General features: G+C 50.8%; 2 protein-coding genes across 2 annotated transcripts in view; both read right to left on the bottom strand.

Moving 5' to 3' along the window:
- LOC104679086 (golgin subfamily A member 6C-like) overlaps positions 1 to 21035 on the bottom strand; it is a 1122834-nt gene extending 1101799 nt beyond the window's left edge. The window contains 9 exon segments of the mRNA XM_030929840.1: positions 14396 to 14503; positions 14610 to 14696; positions 15657 to 15763; positions 15860 to 15950; positions 16051 to 16101; positions 16366 to 16404; positions 17276 to 17356; positions 19178 to 19290; positions 20945 to 21035. Coding sequence (XP_030785700.1) covers positions 14396 to 14503; positions 14610 to 14696; positions 15657 to 15763; positions 15860 to 15950; positions 16051 to 16101; positions 16366 to 16404; positions 17276 to 17356; positions 19178 to 19290; positions 20945 to 21035 — 768 coding nt within the window.
- On the bottom strand, positions 10715 to 11794 carry LOC115897415 (golgin subfamily A member 6B-like). The gene is made up of 3 exons (XM_030929841.1): positions 11635 to 11794; positions 11386 to 11539; positions 10715 to 11299 (listed from the first exon to the last, which is right to left on the bottom strand). The coding sequence occupies exons 1-3, from the start codon at positions 11638 to 11640 to the stop codon at positions 11085 to 11087; spliced, it is 375 nt and encodes a 124-aa protein (XP_030785701.1). The 5' UTR covers positions 11641 to 11794; the 3' UTR covers positions 10715 to 11084.
- Positions 21036 to 21464: the final 429 nt, after the last annotated feature.

Below are 21464 nucleotides of genomic sequence, written 5' to 3'. Positions count from 1 at the left end.
ACTGGCCAGCTGGGTCCTGGTGGAAGGGCCCAAGCTAGAGGTGGTTCTGGATACCCCACTGCCCCCCCACCTCCCCCCCACCCCCCCCCCACACACACCCACACACACACACTTACACACTTCCTTCCTGAGTCCCAGCTGCTCTCAGCAGTGCTGATGGCAGGAAACAGGGTGGCCCTGGAGTCTCACCTAGGCTCCCCTCACCAGCTGAGTGGCTTTGGGCTCCATTTCCCTCTCAGGGCCTTCATGTGCTGAATAAAGGGGCCGCCAAGCCTCATCCTTGCATAAATGAGGTCTGGGCATGAAGGGCCCAGGACTGCGTGGGCATCCAGATGATACTGAGGGAAGGCGGCTTTTTCCCCTCCCCCAAAGCCACTGTCATCCCCAATTGCAAGGTCAGGGAGAGGGCCTGGGGCCGACCCTGTGAGGAGCTGTGACCCCTGTGCTATTGACTGTCTGCTCTCTGCCCCTAGGACAGAGGCCTCAGTCAGGGCACTCAAGCTGGCATTCGGGGCCCCCTGCAATCTCCCCAATCTGCTTTCTCCCCTTGTCCAACGCAGACTTCTCTACCTGTGCTGGCTCCTGGGCAGCCCTCATTCGGGCTCAGAGTGGCCCCTGCCATGCCTTGCTACCCTGCCTCTGGCAAGGGTGGCCTTCCTGCCTCAAACTCCATTACCTCAGGCAGCACACCCACCCTGTCCTGCCTGCCCTCAGCATGCACCCAGCCAGCATTTCAGAGCACTCCTCTGTGTCTCCTAAGCTGGGTGCTGGCACCATGTCTCTCACCTTCAGGGCTAGGGTGGGGGGGTGGTTATGATCCCAGGGGATGAAGATCAGATGGGGCAGAGAACAGGAACTGAGGCCCCTGGGGGCCTAGAACCAAGGACCGATGGCCCAGGAGGCTCTGGGCTTGCAAGGTCTCCCAGGGGTGGGTGTGAGTGGGCTACAGGGAGTGGGCTATGGGGGCTGGTTAGGTGGCTGAACTAGAAGCTGTCCTAAGTGAGGAGTTTTCTGCCACCAGTGAACAGTGGAGGGGCGGCTGGGAAGGTGTCTTGGACTTTGAGACCCAGAATTCCCAGGATGTCCTGCTGGTCTGTGGGACAGTTGGTGGGACATGTGGAAAGCCGGGAAACTCCAGAGTGTGTGGTCGCTGCAGTGACACAGCATGGCCACATCCGTTTGCTGTGGAGGTGGGGTTGACAGAGGAGGGAGCCAAGCCCAAGAGGTGAAGCAGCTTGTCTGAAGTCACCCTGGGCGACCAAGATGCAAGCCTGTAAATGTGCGCTTTGGAGCTCTGCCTGGAGCTTTGGTGGTGGAGGAGCCTGCCTGCTGCCTCGTGCCCTCTGCTGGGTCTGGGGGATGTCTGCTGCCCTCCTGCTCCTCCTCCCCAGGGAGGTCTGCTGGAGTAAGCAGTTGGGGGCTGTCAGCAGTGGCAGTGGCATCAGGAGCAAGGCCAGGAGGCTGGAAACAAGCCATTTCCCAGAATAGCTCTGATAACCTGGGGCAGGAGGGCCCAGCCAAGCCTCAGCCCTGACGAGCACAGCCTGTAGCCGGTCTCCCTCCCCAGTGGGCCTGGGCTCAGTCCCTGGTTTCTGCTGACAGCCTGTAAGGCCCACTCTCTTTAGGCTTTGTGGCCCACCTGAGAAGTGGGAGGCTGGTCTGGGAGATGGGACCCTGTGACCCAGAACCCGAGGCTGAGTACAGCTCCCATGGCTGGAGGTGGTCACAGAGGCCTGGCAGGACAGATGCACTGGGGCAGGGGGCCGTGGGGGGAGTTGGGAGCAGAGGCCGCTGCAGGCTGGCAGGAGACCCTGGGAGCGCAGTTCTGTACCAGGATCTGTTGGGGAACACCAGGGGTGAGCAAGGATGGAGATGGGGTGGCAGGGCATCGCCCTGGGCCGGCCCTTTCACGGGCATGTGAGGGGGTCAGGGTGGGGCCTCAGGACCTTTCCTCCAGAAACCTCAGCCCAGCAGTGCCCATTCTCATGTCCTGGGGTTGGCCATGAGTAGGTGGGAGAGAGACAGCAACAGTTGGAGACCTGCAACTCTGCTTCGGGAGCCGCTCCAAAAACCGGGGCTCTCTGCTTGGTGGGGAGCTGCTGGAGCCTCCTTAAGGTGGTTAGGGTGGGGAGTCCAGGTTCTGGGTACTCTAAACCACTGGTTCTGATGCCCCTCTGTCCCCTGACTCCAGACTGTGAGCGGGACCCCCCAGTCTTTTGGGTTCTGCGAGACGCTGCGCCTACGGGATGGCTGCCAGCTGCCCACCGTCCGTACCAGTGCTGCTGCTCATGCTCTCTGCCCAGCCATGGTGCCCCCTCCTGAAGCCATCAGTGGGTCACCACCCACTGCTGACATTGCCAGGATGCACAGACCGAGCAACAGACCTCAGTGCCCACGACGGGCTGTGGAGGAGCTCCCGCCCCCTGCGCCCTAATGGTGCTAACCCTCTCCCTACCCAGTGGCAGGCTGGGGAACCTCCTCTCCCTCAAAAAAAAAAGTATTTTTCATTCTAACAGTTTGTGTAACCTTTATTATTATTTTACATAACTGAGCATCTATCACAGTGTGACTTCATCTTGGATTTGGCAAATCTTAAAAGTCAAAAACTCTTCCCCCAACCCCTCTGCCCAAAACTCCACTGCAGCAGCACCTCGGGAGGCGTGGCTTTTCACCTGCTCCTCTGGGGCAGATCTGCAGCGGGCAGAGCAGCAATCGAGTCCATGACAGCATGGTATCTGGTCCCTGGAAGCTGGGCGGCTGCTGCCCAAAGAGGCCTGTCTGCAGAGGGTGGGGTTCTGGGGTCAGGAAGGTCTTCTGGGCAGGGGCACAGCTTGGCCCTTTCTTGCTACCTGCCTCCAGCTCAGGCTCCCAGCCTCCCCTGGGGCCCCATTCTGTGGTCCTCAGAGACCTATTACACAGGGACTGGGCCCACCTTGTCACTTGCAGGGACTGCCCCCTGGAGTACTGGGGACTGGGGCCCCCACGGGCACCTCCTTTGCCCTGTCTATTCTATCTGTTGAATCTTCTGCAAAAAGCGGGCAGAGAGGGGAAGAGCAGGCTGGCCAGCTGTGTCCTACTTGTCCCCACATGTCCCTTCATCTCTGTGCCCAGAGATAGGGCTGGGCTAATTGCCACTGCCTCGGGGTGGCCCCTTTCCCACCACCAGCCCCAGCAACAGATTCCTACCACGCTGATCGATGGTCCAGCACCTGGCACCTGCCTACCCACAGCCCCTTCCCCTCCCATAAATTCTAGTCCCATGGAGCCAGACAGTGGTGCCCACAGCAGGGAACAGAGGAGCATGAAGGTGCTTTGAAAAGGCTCCTGTCCTGGCCAGGGGCGGGAGGCTGGGGAAGGGGCAAACACTGTCCTCCCAGGCCCAGGCCCAGGCCCAGCCCTGGATCCAACCCTGCCCTCTGTCTGTGAGCCTTGGACTCAGCCGTTGACAATTTCCTCCTCAGCCCTCCCTTTGGAAGGTGTTACACCCCTTCTCCAGGTGGGGACACTAAGGTTCAGAGAGGTCGCGCTGCAGCCTACAGGGGTCACCTCTCACATTCTGTTCTCCAGCATATGACATCCCTGGATGAAAGAGGAGTGTGGCCCTGGAGCCTGCAGGTGGCAGCCACGGCCACTCAGGGCTGGGTGTATGCTGGGGACGGAGTGGACACCACTGAAAGTCACTCCTGGTTGGGTGCAGTAGCTCACGCCTGTAATCCCAGCGCTTTGGGAGCCTGAGGCAGGCAGATCACCTGAGGTCAGGAGTTTCAAACCAGCCTGGCCAATGGGGAGAATCTCCATCTCTACTAAAAATACAAAAATTAGCCAGGTGCGGTGGTGGGCACCTGTAATCCCAGCTACTTTGGAGGCTGAGGAAGGAGAATCGCTTGATTCCGGGGGCGGAGATTGCAGTAAGCTGAGATTGCACATTTGCACTCCAGCCTGGGTGACAGAGGGAGACTGCATCTCAAAAAAAAAAAAAAAAAAAGAAAAGAAAAGAAAAACAAAATTACTCCTTAGGGACTGAGACTAAGAAACAGTATCAGAGGCTGAACCCCTTGGCAATGAGCATCTGTCCCAGGACTTGGGAGGGAGGGAGCATGGCCAGTGTGGCTGCCTGCAGGTGTGTGTCCTGCTGCTCCCCAACTCAACATGCTCACCTCATTTCACACCAACATGCCCCATCCTCAGAGGAGGAGCCCAAGGCTCTGAGAGGAAGTAACTGGCCCAAGGGCACATGCCTTGATGACACAGTCAATTCCTAGGCTCTGACTGCCCACCTCCAAGTTCCAGGTCACCCTAAGCAGATAGAAGAGGGAGAGGGCCCCAAGCAGGCTGCAGCTGTGACTTTGCATGGAGGGGGCAGCCTGCCAGAGTTCACGCAGAAAAGCAAGTCGCTAGGCAAGCTAGCGTGATTCCCAGCCCCGCTGCGCTGCCTGAGGTTGGAGGAGCATCAGAAGTGCTTCCTATCTGTCTGCAGCAGCCCGGCTGGCCCAAAGAGACCCTGGGGACCCATGCTCTGGGTCATGGCTTCCCAGGCCTTAGTCAGAACTAAGTCAGAAGGGTGGCAGTCCCTTCCAAGGGGTGGGGAGCAGGGCCTGTCGACTTGCTCCTGACCCACACACTGAGCCTAGGAACATCATCCTGGGCATACCATACTTGTCGTGCAGTCTGAGTCAAGCTGCCTGGGCAGGGTATCCAGCTCCCAGCCTCCCTGGGAGTGCCGAGAGCTGAATCCACTGCAGAGCAGGGGTGATTGTCAGGGTCCTACCTCCTCTATCTGTCGGCACTCCAGTGGCAATCTAGGTGAGAGTCCCATGCACATGGTCATCCCACAACACACTCCACAGGCCAGGCAAGGACACACAGCCCCCTTCCCTCTCTCCCAGGTACCATCATAGCTGCCAGCGTGTGACCAAAGGCAGGGTCCCTGGCCCCCACTGAAGCACTACCACTGGCCAGCGGGCTCACGCACCTTGGCCTGTTGCTCCTAGAGGTCGCCTGGGCTGTTCAGCCAAGGGGACCACAGTTCCTGCTGGCCCAGCTGAGCTCCGCCTAGTGAACTCACCTGCCTTTCCTGCCATGGACTCTCACTCTTCTGCTTTTCCCAGCAGGAAGCACCCAGCCTCACCTATGCAACCTGCAGCCCCCCACCAACCAGTTGAGGCTCCCCTCTTAGACTTATAAGTCTATGGCCAGTGGCATCCGGCTGCCTGCCCTCCCTGCCTTCCCCAGGGTCCCTCAGAGGACCCTGGGCTTTCTGACCACACAGAGGGGCCTCTGGCACTCACTCCAGTCATCCGTCTCTTATAGCTTCACCATTTTGGTCCAAGCAGCACTCCTTCTCTATCAAGCCTGGTGGCTGTTGGGTGGGGCTCCCCAAGGAAGAGGTGGCCCAGGGCCGTGGGTTGGAAGACAGGGTGACCAGAGAAGGGAGAAACCCAAGAAGGCTGAGCATGGGTCTGAACTATGGGTGCACTGCCTGGGTGCCGAGGGAGAGGCCAGCGTGTGTGGGGTGGAGTGGAGACGGCTGCCACAGCCCCCAGGCACTGCCTATGAAGCTTCAGCTTCTCCCTCCATCTTCCTCCCCTTTCCCCTCCAGTCCCTGTGTTCCAGGAACCTTGCCACACCCGCAACCTGCGCCCTTCCCTCTCCAGCCCTCCCACAGCTGCTGCAGCACACCACTGCTTTGCGCTTGCCTCACCAGCTCTGGCTTTTCTTCAACCCATTTTCTCTCTGCTTTCTTTCCAACTGCCCGCTGAATGGGTCAGGCAAGTCCATCCTGTCCTAAGAGCCCCAGGCCCCACTTTGACCTCTAAACAGATCCTCTCTTCTCAGAGGCCTCCCTTTCCAAGCCTACCTGTGCGGGTGTCCTGTGACTTGACCGTGGATCCCCACTCCCAAAGCCTTCATCTGTGACTTAGTCTGTTGTAGTGGTGAGCTGACACTTTCAGGTGTGACCGTTGCTGAAAACTTGTGCCCCCTCTGTGGTATGCCCCTGCCCTGTTCTATAAATAGCTATAAATAGTAATATACATATATATACACACACACACACATGTGGCTGATCACCTCGCTTCTAGCACTGGGAATCAGTCCCCCATGCTGTCCTTGTGGAGTCTTGTAGCCAAACAAGAGAAAGCTGTCCCCTGACATCGCCCCTCCAAAGTGCGCCACCTCCAGTGAGCCTCCCTGTCATGCCCGGCCTGTGGACAGCCAGCCCCCACCACCCCTCCCACCCTCCACCAAGCATGGGGGTGCTGTGCAGGCAGCCATGTGGCCTGACAGTCTCTACCAGTCCTGCTGCCCATCAGCTGAGAATCAAACCTGTTTCTGGATGATGGGAAATGTGGCCTCTGCTGGCTGTGTTCTCTGTGCAGCTCAGGGGAGGGAAAAGGCCAAGCCATTTCTAGGGTGCTGTTGGGAGCAGTGAAAAGGCTACAGCCTTTCCAAGGGACACTTCCTGGAAAGCCCCTGGAGCTTAGGTGACTCTTATCCTGTGAAGCTGACTCTGGCCATTAGCGGGCAGGGCCATGAACTCAGCCTGGAAGAGCCTGCGGGGTAGCCAGCACTCTGGAGGGAGAGACACAACAGGCTACCAGGTGCAGACAGGAGAGGGAGGCAAGGGGACAGAAAGGAAGATGCCTGGGGTGGATGGAAGTCAGTGCCCTTGGGTGCTGGAATCTGTCTTCCCGGCCACTGCTAGATCAGGCTCCTGAGCCTGTTGGCTGTCAGGGCCAGACTGTGCCCCATAGGTGACATGGCAGTCCCGTGAAATCCACCAGGTGTCACCAGGCAGCATACAGGTAACAGGCCTGAAAGATCCCCAACAGCCCAGCTGGACATGCTCAGACACTCTGGGGCTCCTCGTTCTGTGGGACAAACTGCAGGACCCAGTGAGGGAAATGGGAACACACCAGGCCAAGCAGTATGGCTAAATCCATTTATTCCAAAATGAAAAGCGAAATAAACAGGAGTCACATCACCCACAACCCCATCCCTGCCTCCTTCCTCTGTACTATGCTAGCAATAAATAAGTTTCCCAGCCACAAATGCTTAGAACCTCCTCCTCATATGCCAGCTCCAACCTCCATGATACTGGGGGTGGCCCTACCCCAGGAATATACAAAATGTTACACAGATACTGTATGTACACTGGGGAACGGGGGCCACCCCAGCAGCCTGTGCCCTCGCCTGGTCCACAGTTAGCCCCATTGTCCTGCCTCAGCTGCCTCTGTGAATAAGAATATGGGAGCCCCCCTGAGGGAAAAGTTCCTTTGGTGAGAGTAGAGAGGCCATCAGACCACCTCCAAACAAACCAGCTCCACCAGCCTCTGGCTCTTAAAAAACAAACATCATCATCTGGAAATTTAAGGACTCAGCCCTGGTCAGGGTGGGAAAGGGTCTGTTTGTCTCCCTCCATTAGACAGGGGTCTTGTCTTGCTACCCTAATGTTAAAGGGGTAACTGGGAAGGGTTAGTTGGTACATGGTGGGGGTGAAGACTCCAGACCCACTTCTCCAGGCTTATGCTGATAGGGGTCTGCTTTTATTTATTTTTATTTTTATCCCATGATGTTTTTTGAAATCCCATAACTTGTTTTTCATAACTTTTTAAAAAAAATTTTCATAAAACTTTTTTCTACTTTTTTTTGCCACAACTTCTCCACAGCATTTTTTATCTCATAACTTTTTACCCCACAGTTTTTTTAAATTTCCATAACTTCTTTTCAGTTTGTGTTCTTTTAATACACTTGCATAGTTACAATTTTGTAAAAAAAAAAAACCGATGATCTCATGCCAAGTGTGCTCAGCATTTGCACAGTCTCAATACCTTTAATACTATAGTTTTCAAGACAAGACACACAAAATTTTAAGGCAAAAACAACACTTTGCAACAATTTCATAATTTATTACATTACAGTATATCATGATAGCAGTCAATAATGCCACTTTAGACAAAAGCCTTTCAGTATTTCCATTATACATTCTGTTAATAAGAATTCATAAATTGGTAAAAGTCATTCTAAGAAAACTTGGCAAATAAAGCTTTGGACTTTATTTCTTTCTCTACTTTTTCTTCCCCCAGTTTCTTTGTTTTAAACTACAGTATTCATATTTTAAAATGTTTTAACTTACTTCAAAACATTAACATAGCAGTTACATTTTTGAATAGTTATATTATTTTAAAGTAACTGTAAGATAAAGTTTTGGAGAAACTATTATGGATAGGGCTGATTTACATTTTCACATTTTCTAAAAATCAGCTTTGGTTTTAGAACTAATTTTTTTCATTTCCAGAAAATCTATCAGGTTTAGTCAGATACTTTAAAAATAATTATTATATATTGCAATCTTTTAACAGGTATTTTGATTCTTTACTTCCTACAGAAATTAAAGTTTATTCAGTTGAACTCACATTTTAAAATTCTGTATTTCTGATGAACTCTAACCTTCTAATGTTGCCTTCTAAGCAAATTGAAAGCTGCCTTATACTGAATGAAGAAGAGAACAAATACTTGCTGAATGAGGTATTGCAAAAGACTGCATGCACTTTGAAGAAAGACTTAAGTTATTGTGATATGATTTCCATTCTTTTTAGCTTTATCTTAAACATATGACAAAATATCTACACGAAGAGTGGTATTTCAATTAATATAGTACATTTATTTTCCAGACTGATATTCAGCTTAAATATGCCAGTATGTGATTTAATCCATAGGTCCCTGATGAACACATTATTGTCAGATTGGTTACATATGCTAAATGTGATCTGAAGATCATTCCTAGTCATTTATATGTGTCAGGGTAAAAGTGAAGTGACTGGAACTATAAAAATGCCTTCAAAATAATTTATCAATGTATTAGGTAAACCCAGTTTCAGAATGATAAAGAAAAACTATTAGACCAAATAATATGGCTAATTAACAGTGGTACGATTTCTAGCCCGAGGGTTTAAAATGGACTTAAAGTAACTGTCTTTCAAGTGAACTCAAATAATGCAAAAGCAGCAAGTTCACAAAACAGAAGGTAAGAACAGGACCTTAAGTCTATTTTAAACCCTCGGGCAAGAAATCGTACCACTGTTAATTAACCACATTATTTGGTCTAACAGTTTTTCTTTATCATTCTGAAACTGGATTTATCTAATAAACTGATAAATTCAGTTTGGAAGAGTCAGTTGAAGTCACAAGCACCCAGTATTTGCACTCTTTCAGTGAATGCAGGCAAATCTGTTATTCCATCTGTAAAATTGTATTATTGCTCTCCTATTAATGTCATATTTATAAAAGTATTTATAAAAGTATCATCATAAAAGTATTTATAAAAGTATCATGAGGATGCCAAATGCTAAAAATGGAGATGGTCTAGTAACGAGAAATGCCCACCCCAGGGAGTGCGCATATATTCTAATAATGTATTCCTACATTCTAATAATGTGACGTATTTTGGAACAGAGACATTAGAACTTCATGAAGTTTTAGCTGTTCTTTCCCAAGCATCATAAAGTTATTATTTAGGCAATGTATGACTGAAATAATTCATTCATCATGTACAGGCACATGAACATAAGTATGGCACAAAATATGCCTCTAACTGAAACTGAGAGGTATAAAAACATATTTCACTCTTCATAAAGAACTTTGTGAGGAAATATAACTCTGTAATTGTATAGACACTTTTCCTCAAAATACTCTGACATTCACAAACAGTAGATTGCAATGCAGTTTGTACACATTTTAAGTTGCATAAACATCTCCTTGATTTTCAAATGTAGTAGAATACTGTCTACTAAAACTTCTCTTTGTTTCAACTAAGTACTCTCACATATATTGGTTTATAATAATGGTTGTTATTTTTTAAGTGTTTTCCATTCAAGGAAAAGAAGTAAATTCCTATGTGAGAGTAACCTATGTGGTTGAAGAAAAGGTATTAGCCAGAGAGGTCTAGATGGTAAAATCAATATTCTAGCCTCAAAGAAGCTCCATGAACATAGAGGAACGCCAGGTGTCACACAGCTTTCCTTCACTCGAATTCATTCTTGACTAGAGCCTGTATGCCTGTTCCAGGGACATTTACACTCTGAAAGGATTTCTTATGATCTTTACTAAATACATAAAGAAGAATGCCAACCAGTGCCCTTTTGTGTGATGAGACCTGTAGTCATGTGATTGAAATAGGTAACATGGACTCTGATTTTAAAATGTATTGGAGATATAAATGCGCTAAGCTAGAAAAGGTTTTTCCCATCCACAGTCAACGATGGGAGCCTTTCCTTCCTCAGAAATAATCCCTTTTTAGGTCATTGAGAAAGAGTACAAAGGCCACACCTCATGATGCAATATCTTCATGAGCCCAGAGCACATACATATCCTAAAGGAACTACCATAGTACCACGCTCATTCCTGGCACCAGAATGAAGGAAACACACTGTATCCTGCACACACTTGCCAGAGCAGGCCACTTTCCTCTTTTGTGAGATTTAAAAAGCTCCCCCAAATGTTATTACACCCATCCCCAATACACAGAAAATAGAGGAAAGGCTGTTTCCAGTTCTCAGTCTTTAAACAACTGTAAACGTCACTACTCACAGTGGCATATTACAAAGTAATAAACAGTGTGCATTTGAGGGCAAACCACATATTGAGCTGATGAAGAGCTCACTGTGATTAGGATTCGATCAAACATAATATCAGAACATAAGCAAATTTTATCTGAATTCCATAATGAACATACATGCTGCAAAAACATTTTAAAAACCATGGCAGCCTATTCCAAACCAGCAAGAATAATTTTGTGCAAATAGTGGGTCTTTGTGTGTTTGAACTCCCACCAGGTAAGGGCAAACTCGATATGTGAGCTAATGATCTACAATTATCAATTAAAACCAAAAATGCTAAAGGATGCCAGAGTGAACATCAGGAAAAGATCCACTCTCCCTTACTTTTTTACAAATAAATTTAAACTGTAAATTAGAAACACAAATAAACATGAGTGGCTCTAGCATTCAAATGAAGGAGATGAATTGCGTAGGAGATTAATGCCATAACTTTTTGTTCTTGTTGTTTTTCAATTTCTTGACCAGCTCTTAGACGATGATGATGTTTATCTCCCTGTCCTCGGATGCCTGGTAAAAGAATGGCATGCAGGGTTTGCTGGCCAAGCCTGGGTGCTCCTGGGTGTCCTGCATTCCAGGAAGCAGGTGCATGATCTGCTGTGCGGTGGGGTTGTCATGGGGAGAACGCTTCCTGGCCTCTCCTGGTGTGGGCTCCATGCTGTTGTCCAGGCTCACCTCATAAAAATCTTCAGAGAGAGGGAGGCAGGGATCTCAGTGCAGGGCCAGCCTCCCCTGCTCCTGCCTGGCCACCCCGCCTGAGGGCTCTACTCACCACCCTGCTCACCAGCAGCCCCAAGTTCCTCGGGGGCTGGAGCCCCTGGAGCGGGCTCATCAGCAAGGTTCTGGGGAGAGGTGAAGAATTTGCCATGCCCCTCATGGTCACCCACAAGTGGCAACACCAGCTTCTGCAGTTCCAGCGTATTCGCCTGAATGGAGGGGTGCTCAGCTGCCACACTGGAGCCGGAGGCAGCACCAGCACCCATGCCCAACCCTACCCCCATAGAGGTGGTGCACTCCCTACCTTCATCTCCTCCTTATTCTGGGCCAGCCTAATGACATCCTCCGTATCCTGGTGTCACGTGTTTGGCACTGCCCCTTGGCTCTCATATACTGTGATGTACTCTCCTGCAAGAGGACAGGGCTCAGATGCTGGGACCCCTCCAGTGGCCCTGCAGCTCCCCTTGCCATGCCCTGGTCTCCCACTCACTCATGCCGTCTGTTGCTTCAGAGAGCTGGATGAATCCAAGATCTAGTTTTTCCACCTACTCCTTCCCGTCCGCCTTCTCCTTTGGGAGGTCCACAAAGCCGCTCTGGAGCCAAAATAATGGGGTCACATCTCGAGAGTGACCTGTCCTGTCCCCCCCCCACATTTTTTGGCCCATGCCAGGACTCACTCACCTTCACCTTCTCCATGGCCTCCTTCAGGGCATGGTAACTCTCCCCGCACACAAACTCACCCCGAGTCCCTGGGGCTGGGGCCTCTGCCTCTGGCTCCTTCCAGGCCGAGGCCATCAGGTAAACCAGGTGCAGGCAGCACAGCCTTTGCACCTTCTGCTGCCCACATGGCCGTGCCTGCTCCTCCTGGGCACTGGCTCCAGGGGAGTTGAAAAATGCCACTTGAAGGCAAGAGGTGAGTATTCTTATAGGGGCATACACAGAACAAACGGGGCAGGGAGGTGAAGTGCAGCCCCTTCCCTTGGGGCCTCAGAGAGTGCGCCTGTTGGTCACAGGTGAAGTGGTGTCTGACCACTGGCTCCCAGAAGGGATGAGGGTCCAGAGAAATCAGAAGGCAGGGAAACCAAGAGCATAAGGGAGTCTGGGAGGGACCACAGAGGAAGGTGGCAAAGGGGAGGCGGGGAAAGTCAGGCTCACCGTGGCCTCCCAGCTCTCCTGGTCCTGTGGGATACTCGGCATGGGCCGAGGTGCCTCCTCTTCCTCACTGTCCAGATGTCCTCCTCCATTTCCTGTGGGGAGGTGGCCAGAGGGGTCCTCAGACAACCCAACAAGGGAAGTACTGTGGGCCCATCTCTGTCCTCACCCTCACTGTGTAACCCTGAGCCAGCCCCTCCCCAGAGGGGAATGAACTGCTGTTCTTAATTTTCCCTTTTAAGAACCAAGGTCTTGCTATATTGCCCAGGCACAGTCCCACTACCGGTTGGTGCAGGAGTTCTGACCTGCTCCCTTTCTGATCTGGGCGAGTTCACTCATCCTTAGGCAACCTGGTGGCCCCCTGCTCCCAGAAGGTTACCATATTGATGCCGAACTTAGTGCAAACACCTGATTGGCATAACGACCAGCTATTCTAAAGGTCTCTTCCAACTCCTCAATCCTATGCTGCTAACAGTCCCTTCCTCCTGGGGCTCTCTCCTCTTCCTCTGAGTGGTCTCCTGTACCTTCTCCAGGGAGAGCCATGACGCTCAGCTGGCTCTCTAGCTGTTGGTTCTGATGGCTGGCAGTTTCTAGGTGCTCCTAAGGGGACAGAAAACAGACTGAGAAGGCATGGAGGTTGCCAGGTCATCCCCCTCAGGGCTCCATCCTCTGCAACTCCCTCCCCTGGGTCTCCTGCAACTTATGGTAGGCCATCTCAGCCACTGCTTTGCCCTGAGCTTCCTACTGCTGCAGCCAGTCCATGAGCTGGGTCTGCAGCAATAACTGCCTGTGCAGCAACTCCTTCTCGGAGGTCAGCTGCTGATAGCTGGCCAGGTACTGCTGCAAGTACTAGTCTCACTTCTGCTGCAGACTCTGAGACTCTTGGCTCTTCAGCTCCACCTGCAGGAAGACCCTGGGCCTGAGGGCACGTGGTGGCTGGCTTCCAGATTCTGGGCCCATTAATAGAGTAGCAAGGGCACTGTGGGGTTCTGTCAGCTGCCCAGGCCCCTGGCCCCTTGCTCCAGGCCTAAGAGACTGCCTCCCTTGCCAAGAACCCCATACCTCTTCCCCCAGCCTCAAATCTCATCTCCTTCTTCCCACCATTTAAACTGTAGGCCACAGACTGGTGGAAAAGCAGAGGGAGCCAACCACCATCTGCTAAGTGTGCTACATGCCTAATGTTTCCATGTATTCACCTCAGAAGCCCCTGCTGGGGGTGCTGGGGACAGGGGCTCAGCTGAGAAAGGAAGCAGACAATAAGGGCCTCTGGATTCCCCAACCACCGCCCCCCTACCCAAAAAGAAAAAATAAAACCCTCCTCTTGATGCACAGCTCCTCTCAGGCTTCCCAAACTTGGCCTCACTACTAATGATTCCTTGCACCTGATGGTAGCCAATTTCCAAGCCACTTTCAGATAGAGAGCACTGTGGGTGGCTGACAATGGGCACTCTTCCCTCTTTGCTGATGGGGACCCTGAGGTTCATGGAGATGACAAAACTTGCTGTCTCCTGGCACAGACCTCTTTCCCTCTGCCTCAAAGCCCTTCCATCCACCCACCTCCCTGGGGCATTCTAAGCCACCCCCACAGTCCTCTGATGCCAGTCCTGCTCCCATGTCACACCAGCCCCATTTTACCCATCTGGGGTTTGAGTTCGGACAAGCTCCTCTCCAGCTCCTGTATCTGATGTATGTCACGCTTCTCCTCCTTCAATGTGTGAGCCTGCCCAAAGCACAGAGGGGAAGGGCCCTGGAGAGAGGGGCTGGTGGCTGGACAAGCTACCATCTCCCTCTCTGCCCCCACCTCCACAAAGCCCAGACCCATGACCACCTCTGGCTGTACTAGTCCCATTTTACAGATGCCCAGAAATATCCAGTGACCTATCTAAGGTGGGGGCTAAAGGGTCATGTCTCACCTCCACCGACATTTTCCACATCCTCTCCTGCCACCGGGCCCTCTCTCCTTTTATATGTTGAGCATATTCACCTCTCTCTAGCTGGACTTGCTTCAGTGACTCTGTCATCTGCAAGGATGGGCACAGAAGTTAGGAAGGGCTGTCACTGGTCCTCACCTGCTCCTGGCCAGTAGGGATCATCATCCTTCCACATCCCTTCTCTGCAAAGCCTCACCTGTGTCACGTGTGTGTTCAGCAGCGCCTGCTCCTTTGTGGACTGCTGTAACTGCTGCTGGAGGACTGCTTCACTGTGGCTTGAGGACTACAAAGATCAAGGCATTTCCAAGTCCATGGCCTGGTTTTTAAAAGAACTCAGTAAAGTTGGAAGCGACAGAGAAAGATCGAATTTACAGCTGACCAAAGAGGCCCAGAGAGATCAGATAATATTGCCATTGTTGTTACTGTTGTTACTACCACTGTTTGAACCTTTACAGAGTTCACCAGGTACCATGCTAACAATCCCATTTAATCCTCACTACCACCATATGAGACAGTTACTAGGAAAACCTCTATTGTGTAGATGAAAAACATGGAGTATTCGAGGTTAAGTTCTTGCCTAAGATCACTTAGACAGAGCTGGGATTTGAACACCAAATTGGACAGGTCTGTCCGATTCTCTAAGCCCATTTTTCTTGCTGGGGGTGGGGGCACATCTTTTGTTTATTTTTTGTTTGTTTATCTTTTGTTTGTTTTTTGAAAGGATGATACATTCGCATAGTCCAAAACTCAGAAGGTACAGAAGGGAAGTGTCTCCCAGGCACCTTGTTACTCTCTCCTGAGTTTTTTACAAACACTTACAGACATGTTTTATGTACATTATCATAGTATGTACACACACACACACACACCCACACACCCCTACAGACACACTTTCCTCTCTCTACAGAAATGGTAACATACTAAAGGTACTCTTCTGTACCTTCACAATACAAGTATCCAATACCCCACCTAAGACTTGGCCAAGGCCACAGCCAGGTAAGGGCAGGGCAGGCACTTGGTCTCTGAGCTCTGCGTCCAGTGCTCACTGCCCACAGTGCCCCCAACACACACACAGCAGCTGACTCAGCGCCAGGCTGCCTCTAACAACCATACACAAAAGCAGCTTGAAATGATCCTGCTGCCTTCTGGGCAGGACACTGCATCCTGCAGAAAGGAGCTTTAGGCTCACTCCTCCATCTGGGAAGCCAGGCTGCCAGGTGACGGGGCAGCTGGTTGGACTCACCCTGTCCTCTTCTTGCTGCTGTGTAGACACAGCAGAGAGAGCTCGCTCCAATTCTTGAGTACGCTGCAAGGAGTATTGCAGGCGGCTGGCCAGATCCTTGGACTCTTCTGTAATGACAGAGGTTGAGATGGGGCCAAAAGGACTCCCCCTAAAGACCTGTCAAAGTGCCAGGTTGAAGGATGACCGGGTGCCCAGATTCCTACCTTCGAAGTGTCTGGCAGCACGTTTAGTATGGTAAAGGGTGGTCTTCAAGTCTGCCTTTTCCAGCATGTCCAACATGAGGATGTTGATTGTCTGGAATTGAACATTTGGGAGAAAAGTCAAGAAAGTGCTGAAAGAGAAGGAAAGAAACATTCTCTGAAGGACAGGAGAAAACTCCCCACCCTCCACTCACCTATAACTGCTCCATTTGTGCTTTGTGTATTTCATTGTTTGCTTTCTTTTCCTATAGGAAGAGGAAGACAGAGCTCTTACCATGGGAAGCAGAGATAGCACAGCAAGAGACATGCCCCCAGAATGCCACTAATGCCCCAGGACAGGTCCACTCATGGGACTAAGTTATCAGGGACCCTATGGGGATGGGATGGAATCTGAGGGGTGAGCCTTCTTCCCCAGGCTGGGAGTGGGTGAGATGAGACTGGAGTCTCTACATCTGAGTGTCCCTCAAACCCAGCAGCCATGTTGTGAGCAAACAAAGAAATGACATTACTTCTTCCAGCTGATGTTCCACTTGTTTCTTCTGTTGTTTCTCTGGGGAGAGTCACCCCCAGAGTCAGGTGACTGAGGGTGGTCCCCTCAACTCTATTCCCCAGACCAGGAAGCGGTAGGCAGGGGCCAGGAATGGATTTTAAAGGCAATGTTCTCAGACCCAGTGGCAACACGAACTGGTCAACTCTCCTCAAGTTCCCAAGGACAGATGATTTGGGTCTCTGTCAGTTTTTGCCCACAGCCGCAGAACTCAAAGTCTGAATCTGGATTCTCTCAAAAGGACAGTAACATAAATCTCCAGAGACAGAGTCTGAGAAAAGCCCACCCTTCTGCCAGCTTGTTATTTAGAAAGGTGCATTCATTCAACAAACACTTACTGAGCACATACGGGCCAGGTACGGTTCTCCATGGCAAATATAGGATGGAAAAGGACAGACAGGAGCCCTTGGCCATGAGGTTTCCATTCTAGGGGCCCTTAAATCTCGGACTCTCAGAGCTAACAGAGACCTTTGATGCTCTACCTCCTCCAGAAACACGAGCCCAAGGAGGAGAGGTGACTTGTCAAATTTGCTCTGAAAAGAGCAAATTCAGGACTGAGTCAGGGCAGAAATATGGGGCCCCTGACAACCAGTCAGGCTAGTGCTTCCCTGAGAGGTGACAACCCTAGGGTGTATGCGGCAAGGACTGGAGCAGAGGTGTCTGGAGAACAGAGAGTCGGCAAAGAGGGCAGCGACAGAAGAGCCATGCTACATGCGCCTTGCTCTGGAGTCCCTCCAGGTGAGGCCTGGGTGCTCCAGCTTCCCATTTGCCCTTGGTACCAGGGGCCCCCAGCCCCTTTCTTCAGGGCCCCATGGATAAACTAAAGACTAGGATTGGCAGCATGGAATCAGGGGACCCCACTGGACTCTTACCAATGATTCTATGTTTTCATTAAGGTGATTGATTGTCGTGGAGTTTGAGTCCAGGGCTACTGCTAGTTCTTGATACCAGCTCTGAGGCGCATACAGAGAGGATGAGTTGGAGGAGGATTGCAGGGAGAGGTAGAGAGAACAATCATTAGGGCTGGGGTGTGGGGGGGCTGTCTCAGCTGGTAAAGGGGCACCCAGCCCCTGCTGTGAGAGGAGGTTGGAGGGCTGGCCTGCAGGGTCACTGCACCTAGGCCCAGGGCCTCTTACCTCCAGATCCTTCAGGATAACAGATGATGCAGGAGTAATAATGATGACAAATTCAGAAGAAAAACAGAAACTTACATGGGAAACAGTTATGGATATCAAGAAGGTAAAAAACAGCAAGGGGCCAGGCATGGTGGCTCAGACATGTAATCCCAGCACTTTGGGAGGCTGAGGCGGGTGGATCATTTGAGGTCAGGAGTTCAAGACCAGCCTGGCCAACATGGTGAAACTCTGTCTCTTTTAAAAATACAAAGATTAGCCGGGTGTGGTGGTAGTTGCCTATAATCCCAGCTACTCCGAAGTCTAAGGCAAGAGAATCATTGAACCCAGGAGGCAGAGGTTGTAGTGAGCTGAGATCACACCACTGCACTCCAGTCTGGGTAACAGAGTGAGACTCTGTCTCAAAAAAAAAAGAAAAGAAAAAAAGCCCCAAATCCCACATGCCTGCTCTGTACGTTATTCCCATAAACAGGCTGAAGGTTAATGGCAGCAACATAAAATAAGCCAGAGGTAAAGTATCCCCCAAACCAGAGAAGCCTCAGGGGCATGCACAGCTGGGGACAGCAAGCCAGAGAGGGGTCCTGGCACTGCCTTATCTTCCACTTGTTCAATGGCAGAGTGCTACTCCATTGGAATGGTTAAGGTTGGACACTAGCACCTTCAGAATGTCCTGAATCTACAGGAGGTGACAAGGGAAAAACAAGGGCAAGTGGAGAAAGACAGAAGTAGCTTAGAGAGAAGCAAGAAAGGGTAGGAGGAAGATGTGGGTTCCTCTGCTGAAGAGCAGAGGAGATTAAAACCATGGCCTATGCCATTTTTCCAAATGGCCACCTGCTGCCTTGCCAGGGGCAGGAACAAATAGATATATCACAAAGTGGAGTCCCCTGAGCAATGCAGTCACAGAGTGGACTCACCTGACCAATGCAGCTCTTAATATGCTCACTGGACCCCTTTCCTCAGACCCAGGACATGGGCGATGAATCTGGTAGAGTTCCAGACCTCCACCTCCATTAAAAAAAAAAACAGACTTCTGAGTAAGGGTTCACTTGAACTAAGGGGGCTGTAGCTAAAAAACAAGTTTGAAAGACACTGATCTTCTCCAATATCATCTTACAGAGGAGGAAACTGAGGCCCACAGGAAGAAGTGATTTTTCTGTGGTCACCCAGCAAGCTGGTGGCAAGTTAGATCTTCTATTATTTCTAGTGCCTGGGGCTGTCCTCACCACACACTGGGCCCCCTTCCGTGACCCTAAAGGGACAGCCTGATGGCAAGTGGCTGTACTCATTGGCCCAGCTTCCCCTTGAGACTGGGGATGAGGAAAATCAAACAGCAATGACCATTTCCTGAGTATACTGGCTGTTTACAGCAGGCCATGTACTAAGGATTAACATAAAAACAACAATAATAAGAAATCTCATTTAAACTTCACAAATGGAAGTCAAACAATACTACCCCTATTTTACAGATGTGAAAAGACAGGCCCAAAGAGCTGAAGCAATTTGCCATAAATCAGATGCCTAGCAGACGGAGAGGCAGGATTCAAACCCAGAATTCTCTACCAGTACCCAGCAATCTCAACAATTACCCTCTACTGCCCCTTGGGCCCCCTGTCCCCAGGAGCCTGGTCAGCCAAGACTCACATCCTCAGGTGAGTGGCAACTACCAGAAGTGGTTGTCTCAGGGCTACTTCCAGTTTTTTTCTTCTTTGTCTTCACTCCTGTCAGAACACCAGGGCTGTTCCTCTGCTGATACTCTTTTAGCTGTGGGAAAGAAGAGCAGTAATACTCATGAGAACTACCAGCCCCTACAGCCACATCCTCCTTTACAGTTTTTGCAAAATACTCTTATACACCATCTGATTTAATGCCACCAACAACTGTACAAGGTGCTGTCACAATCACTTAGTGACTGAGAGGAATGGATATGATGGCTTGAAAAAGGGGGGGGAGGGCAATAATGGAACTTAAACTCAGTCTTCTGACTGCAAGCTCTGGGGTTTTGCCATGAATCAGCAGCTGCCAGGGACCAAAACCAGAGGCAGAGGTAGAAAAGTAAACATTAAGTAGGCAGGAACCACACTCTGTGTGATTTAGAGTCATACATCCTCACACGTCTGGTAGTGTGAAGAAGTGCACCGGTACCTCTCAAACTTTTATATCAATGTGTCCTCATGGCAGAAGGCAGCTTCTTTGTTAAATCCAGGAATTTATCAGAAAGATAAATCCAAGTCTCATTTCAGAGAGAAGTCTGGTATACTCTCTTAGAAACCTATGTGACTGTCATCCCTAAGTACATTAATGATTTTTCTCTCTTAAGAGAATTGAGGGAAACGGATGCTTCAGAAAGATGTCCCACATTTATCCCGTGGCACTCAAAGTACCCCAAGTTGAGACATGAGGAAGATTCAAGCTGTCAAGTTCAGTTTCCCAAGATCTGTTCCACAGAAGATGAGCAAATCTCACTTCAGAGACCACTGACTGAAGAGCAGTTTGGTCCCAGAACTGTGGAGAACTCAGAAAAAAATGTTAAAGTCTCTCTGGAAAGTAGAAGTCTGGGAGAAAACCAAACCAAACCCATTCTCCCATTGCCACCCTGAGATACTGTCAACGTTTTGAGTTCATGGGGGAAGTGTAGGCTTTTCCCACTGTCAATGTCTACGTTAAGGGAGTAAGGCAGCCTGAAACCTCCTGCTCCTAGGTCCCATAATCCCCATTCTCCTTCCAGCTGGAAATCTATGCTGTGACCAGAGGAACCAGAAATGGGGTGAGAACACTTAGGGACTGGGGCATAAGATCAAAGGCCAGTCTTGTAGCAGTAATGACAGTTCCTAGGGGGACTGTGACATCATTAGATTCCACTCCTCCCAGGGGAGGGGACCACATTAGTGCGATGCCCGAGTTACTACTCCAGGATGGGGGAGGAAAGCACAGGATTGGGACCCAGGTCCTTGGAGGCACCAGCCCAAGAAGCCCAGGGAGGTCAAGCTTGGGGCAGCAGGAGGGGAGGGCAGAGTCTGCAGTAGGGAGCCCCAGGAGTCACCAGCCCAAAGTCACCCAGGGACAACTGGTGAGGGTGGGGCCTTGGGCTGGAGGACCCAGGTCTTGGGAGACGCAAGCCCAAAGAGCTCAGGAAGGTCGAGTTTGGGGCAGCAGGAGGTTAGGGCTGAGTATGGAGCGGGAAGCCACAGGAATAACCCACCCAAAGTCATGCTGGGGTGATTGGCAAGGGCAGGGACTGGGCTCCTTGCTGAAGGGGTGGGGCTGACTGACCACACTTTGGTTGAGGCAGCCCAGAGGCTCAGGGGTTGGGGGGCACAGTCCAGTGTGCCTCAGGAGTGGTATGGACTCTGGCAACGGTCTTGTTGTCGGAGGGGATCTGTGGCTGGGTTGGGGGCCATGACCTGGTGCGTTTTAACTTTTTCTTGGCTGCAGCCAATTTGTCCTGTCGTGTTTTTTCTGACATCGCAGGGTGGGGAGGGAGGCGGGTTTGGGACCACATCAGCAAAATCCCAGTAAGCACTGCTGAATGCCTCCAGTTACCTACCAGGCAGCTGTGTGACTGAGCCAGAGAGGCATAACCAGGGCCCCAGGAGAACGCAGAATAGGGGCGTGGCCTTAATGCTCCAAGCCCATTGGTCAGTGAGAAAGATGAGAGGGAAAGGAGGCATGGTCAAGCAGCAGTATGTCCAGAGGGACCTGTGGCATCACAACGCTAAAGCTGCCCATGCAACCGCTGTCCCCACCCACTCGGAGAGAGGGGCAGGGCCACCCACTCTGGGAGAGGGGAGGGGCTGGCTTTTGCTTTAAAAACTTTAAAACTGTAAAAAATAAACTTTAAAAAATATATGTGGGTACACGTCATACATGTGTGTCTGTGTGTGTGTATCTATGTGTTCCTCCGGAGCTGTCTTCTTTATCCAGCTTCTAT

Source organism: Rhinopithecus roxellana, chromosome 5 (assembly GCF_007565055.1).
Source record: "Rhinopithecus roxellana isolate Shanxi Qingling chromosome 5, ASM756505v1, whole genome shotgun sequence".
NCBI classification, from domain to species: domain Eukaryota; kingdom Metazoa; phylum Chordata; class Mammalia; order Primates; family Cercopithecidae; genus Rhinopithecus; species Rhinopithecus roxellana.
Note: the sequence above shows the minus strand (reverse complement) of the source record. Positions and strands in the feature narration are given on the sequence as shown.

Excerpts from the sequence above, each read along its gene's own strand:
- LOC115897415 (XM_030929841.1), bottom strand. Across the intron at positions 11,300-11,385 it reads GGCTGCTGGTGAGCAGGGTG|ATTTTTATGAGGTGAGCCTG; the intron begins GTGAGTAGAGCC and ends CTCTCTCTGAAG.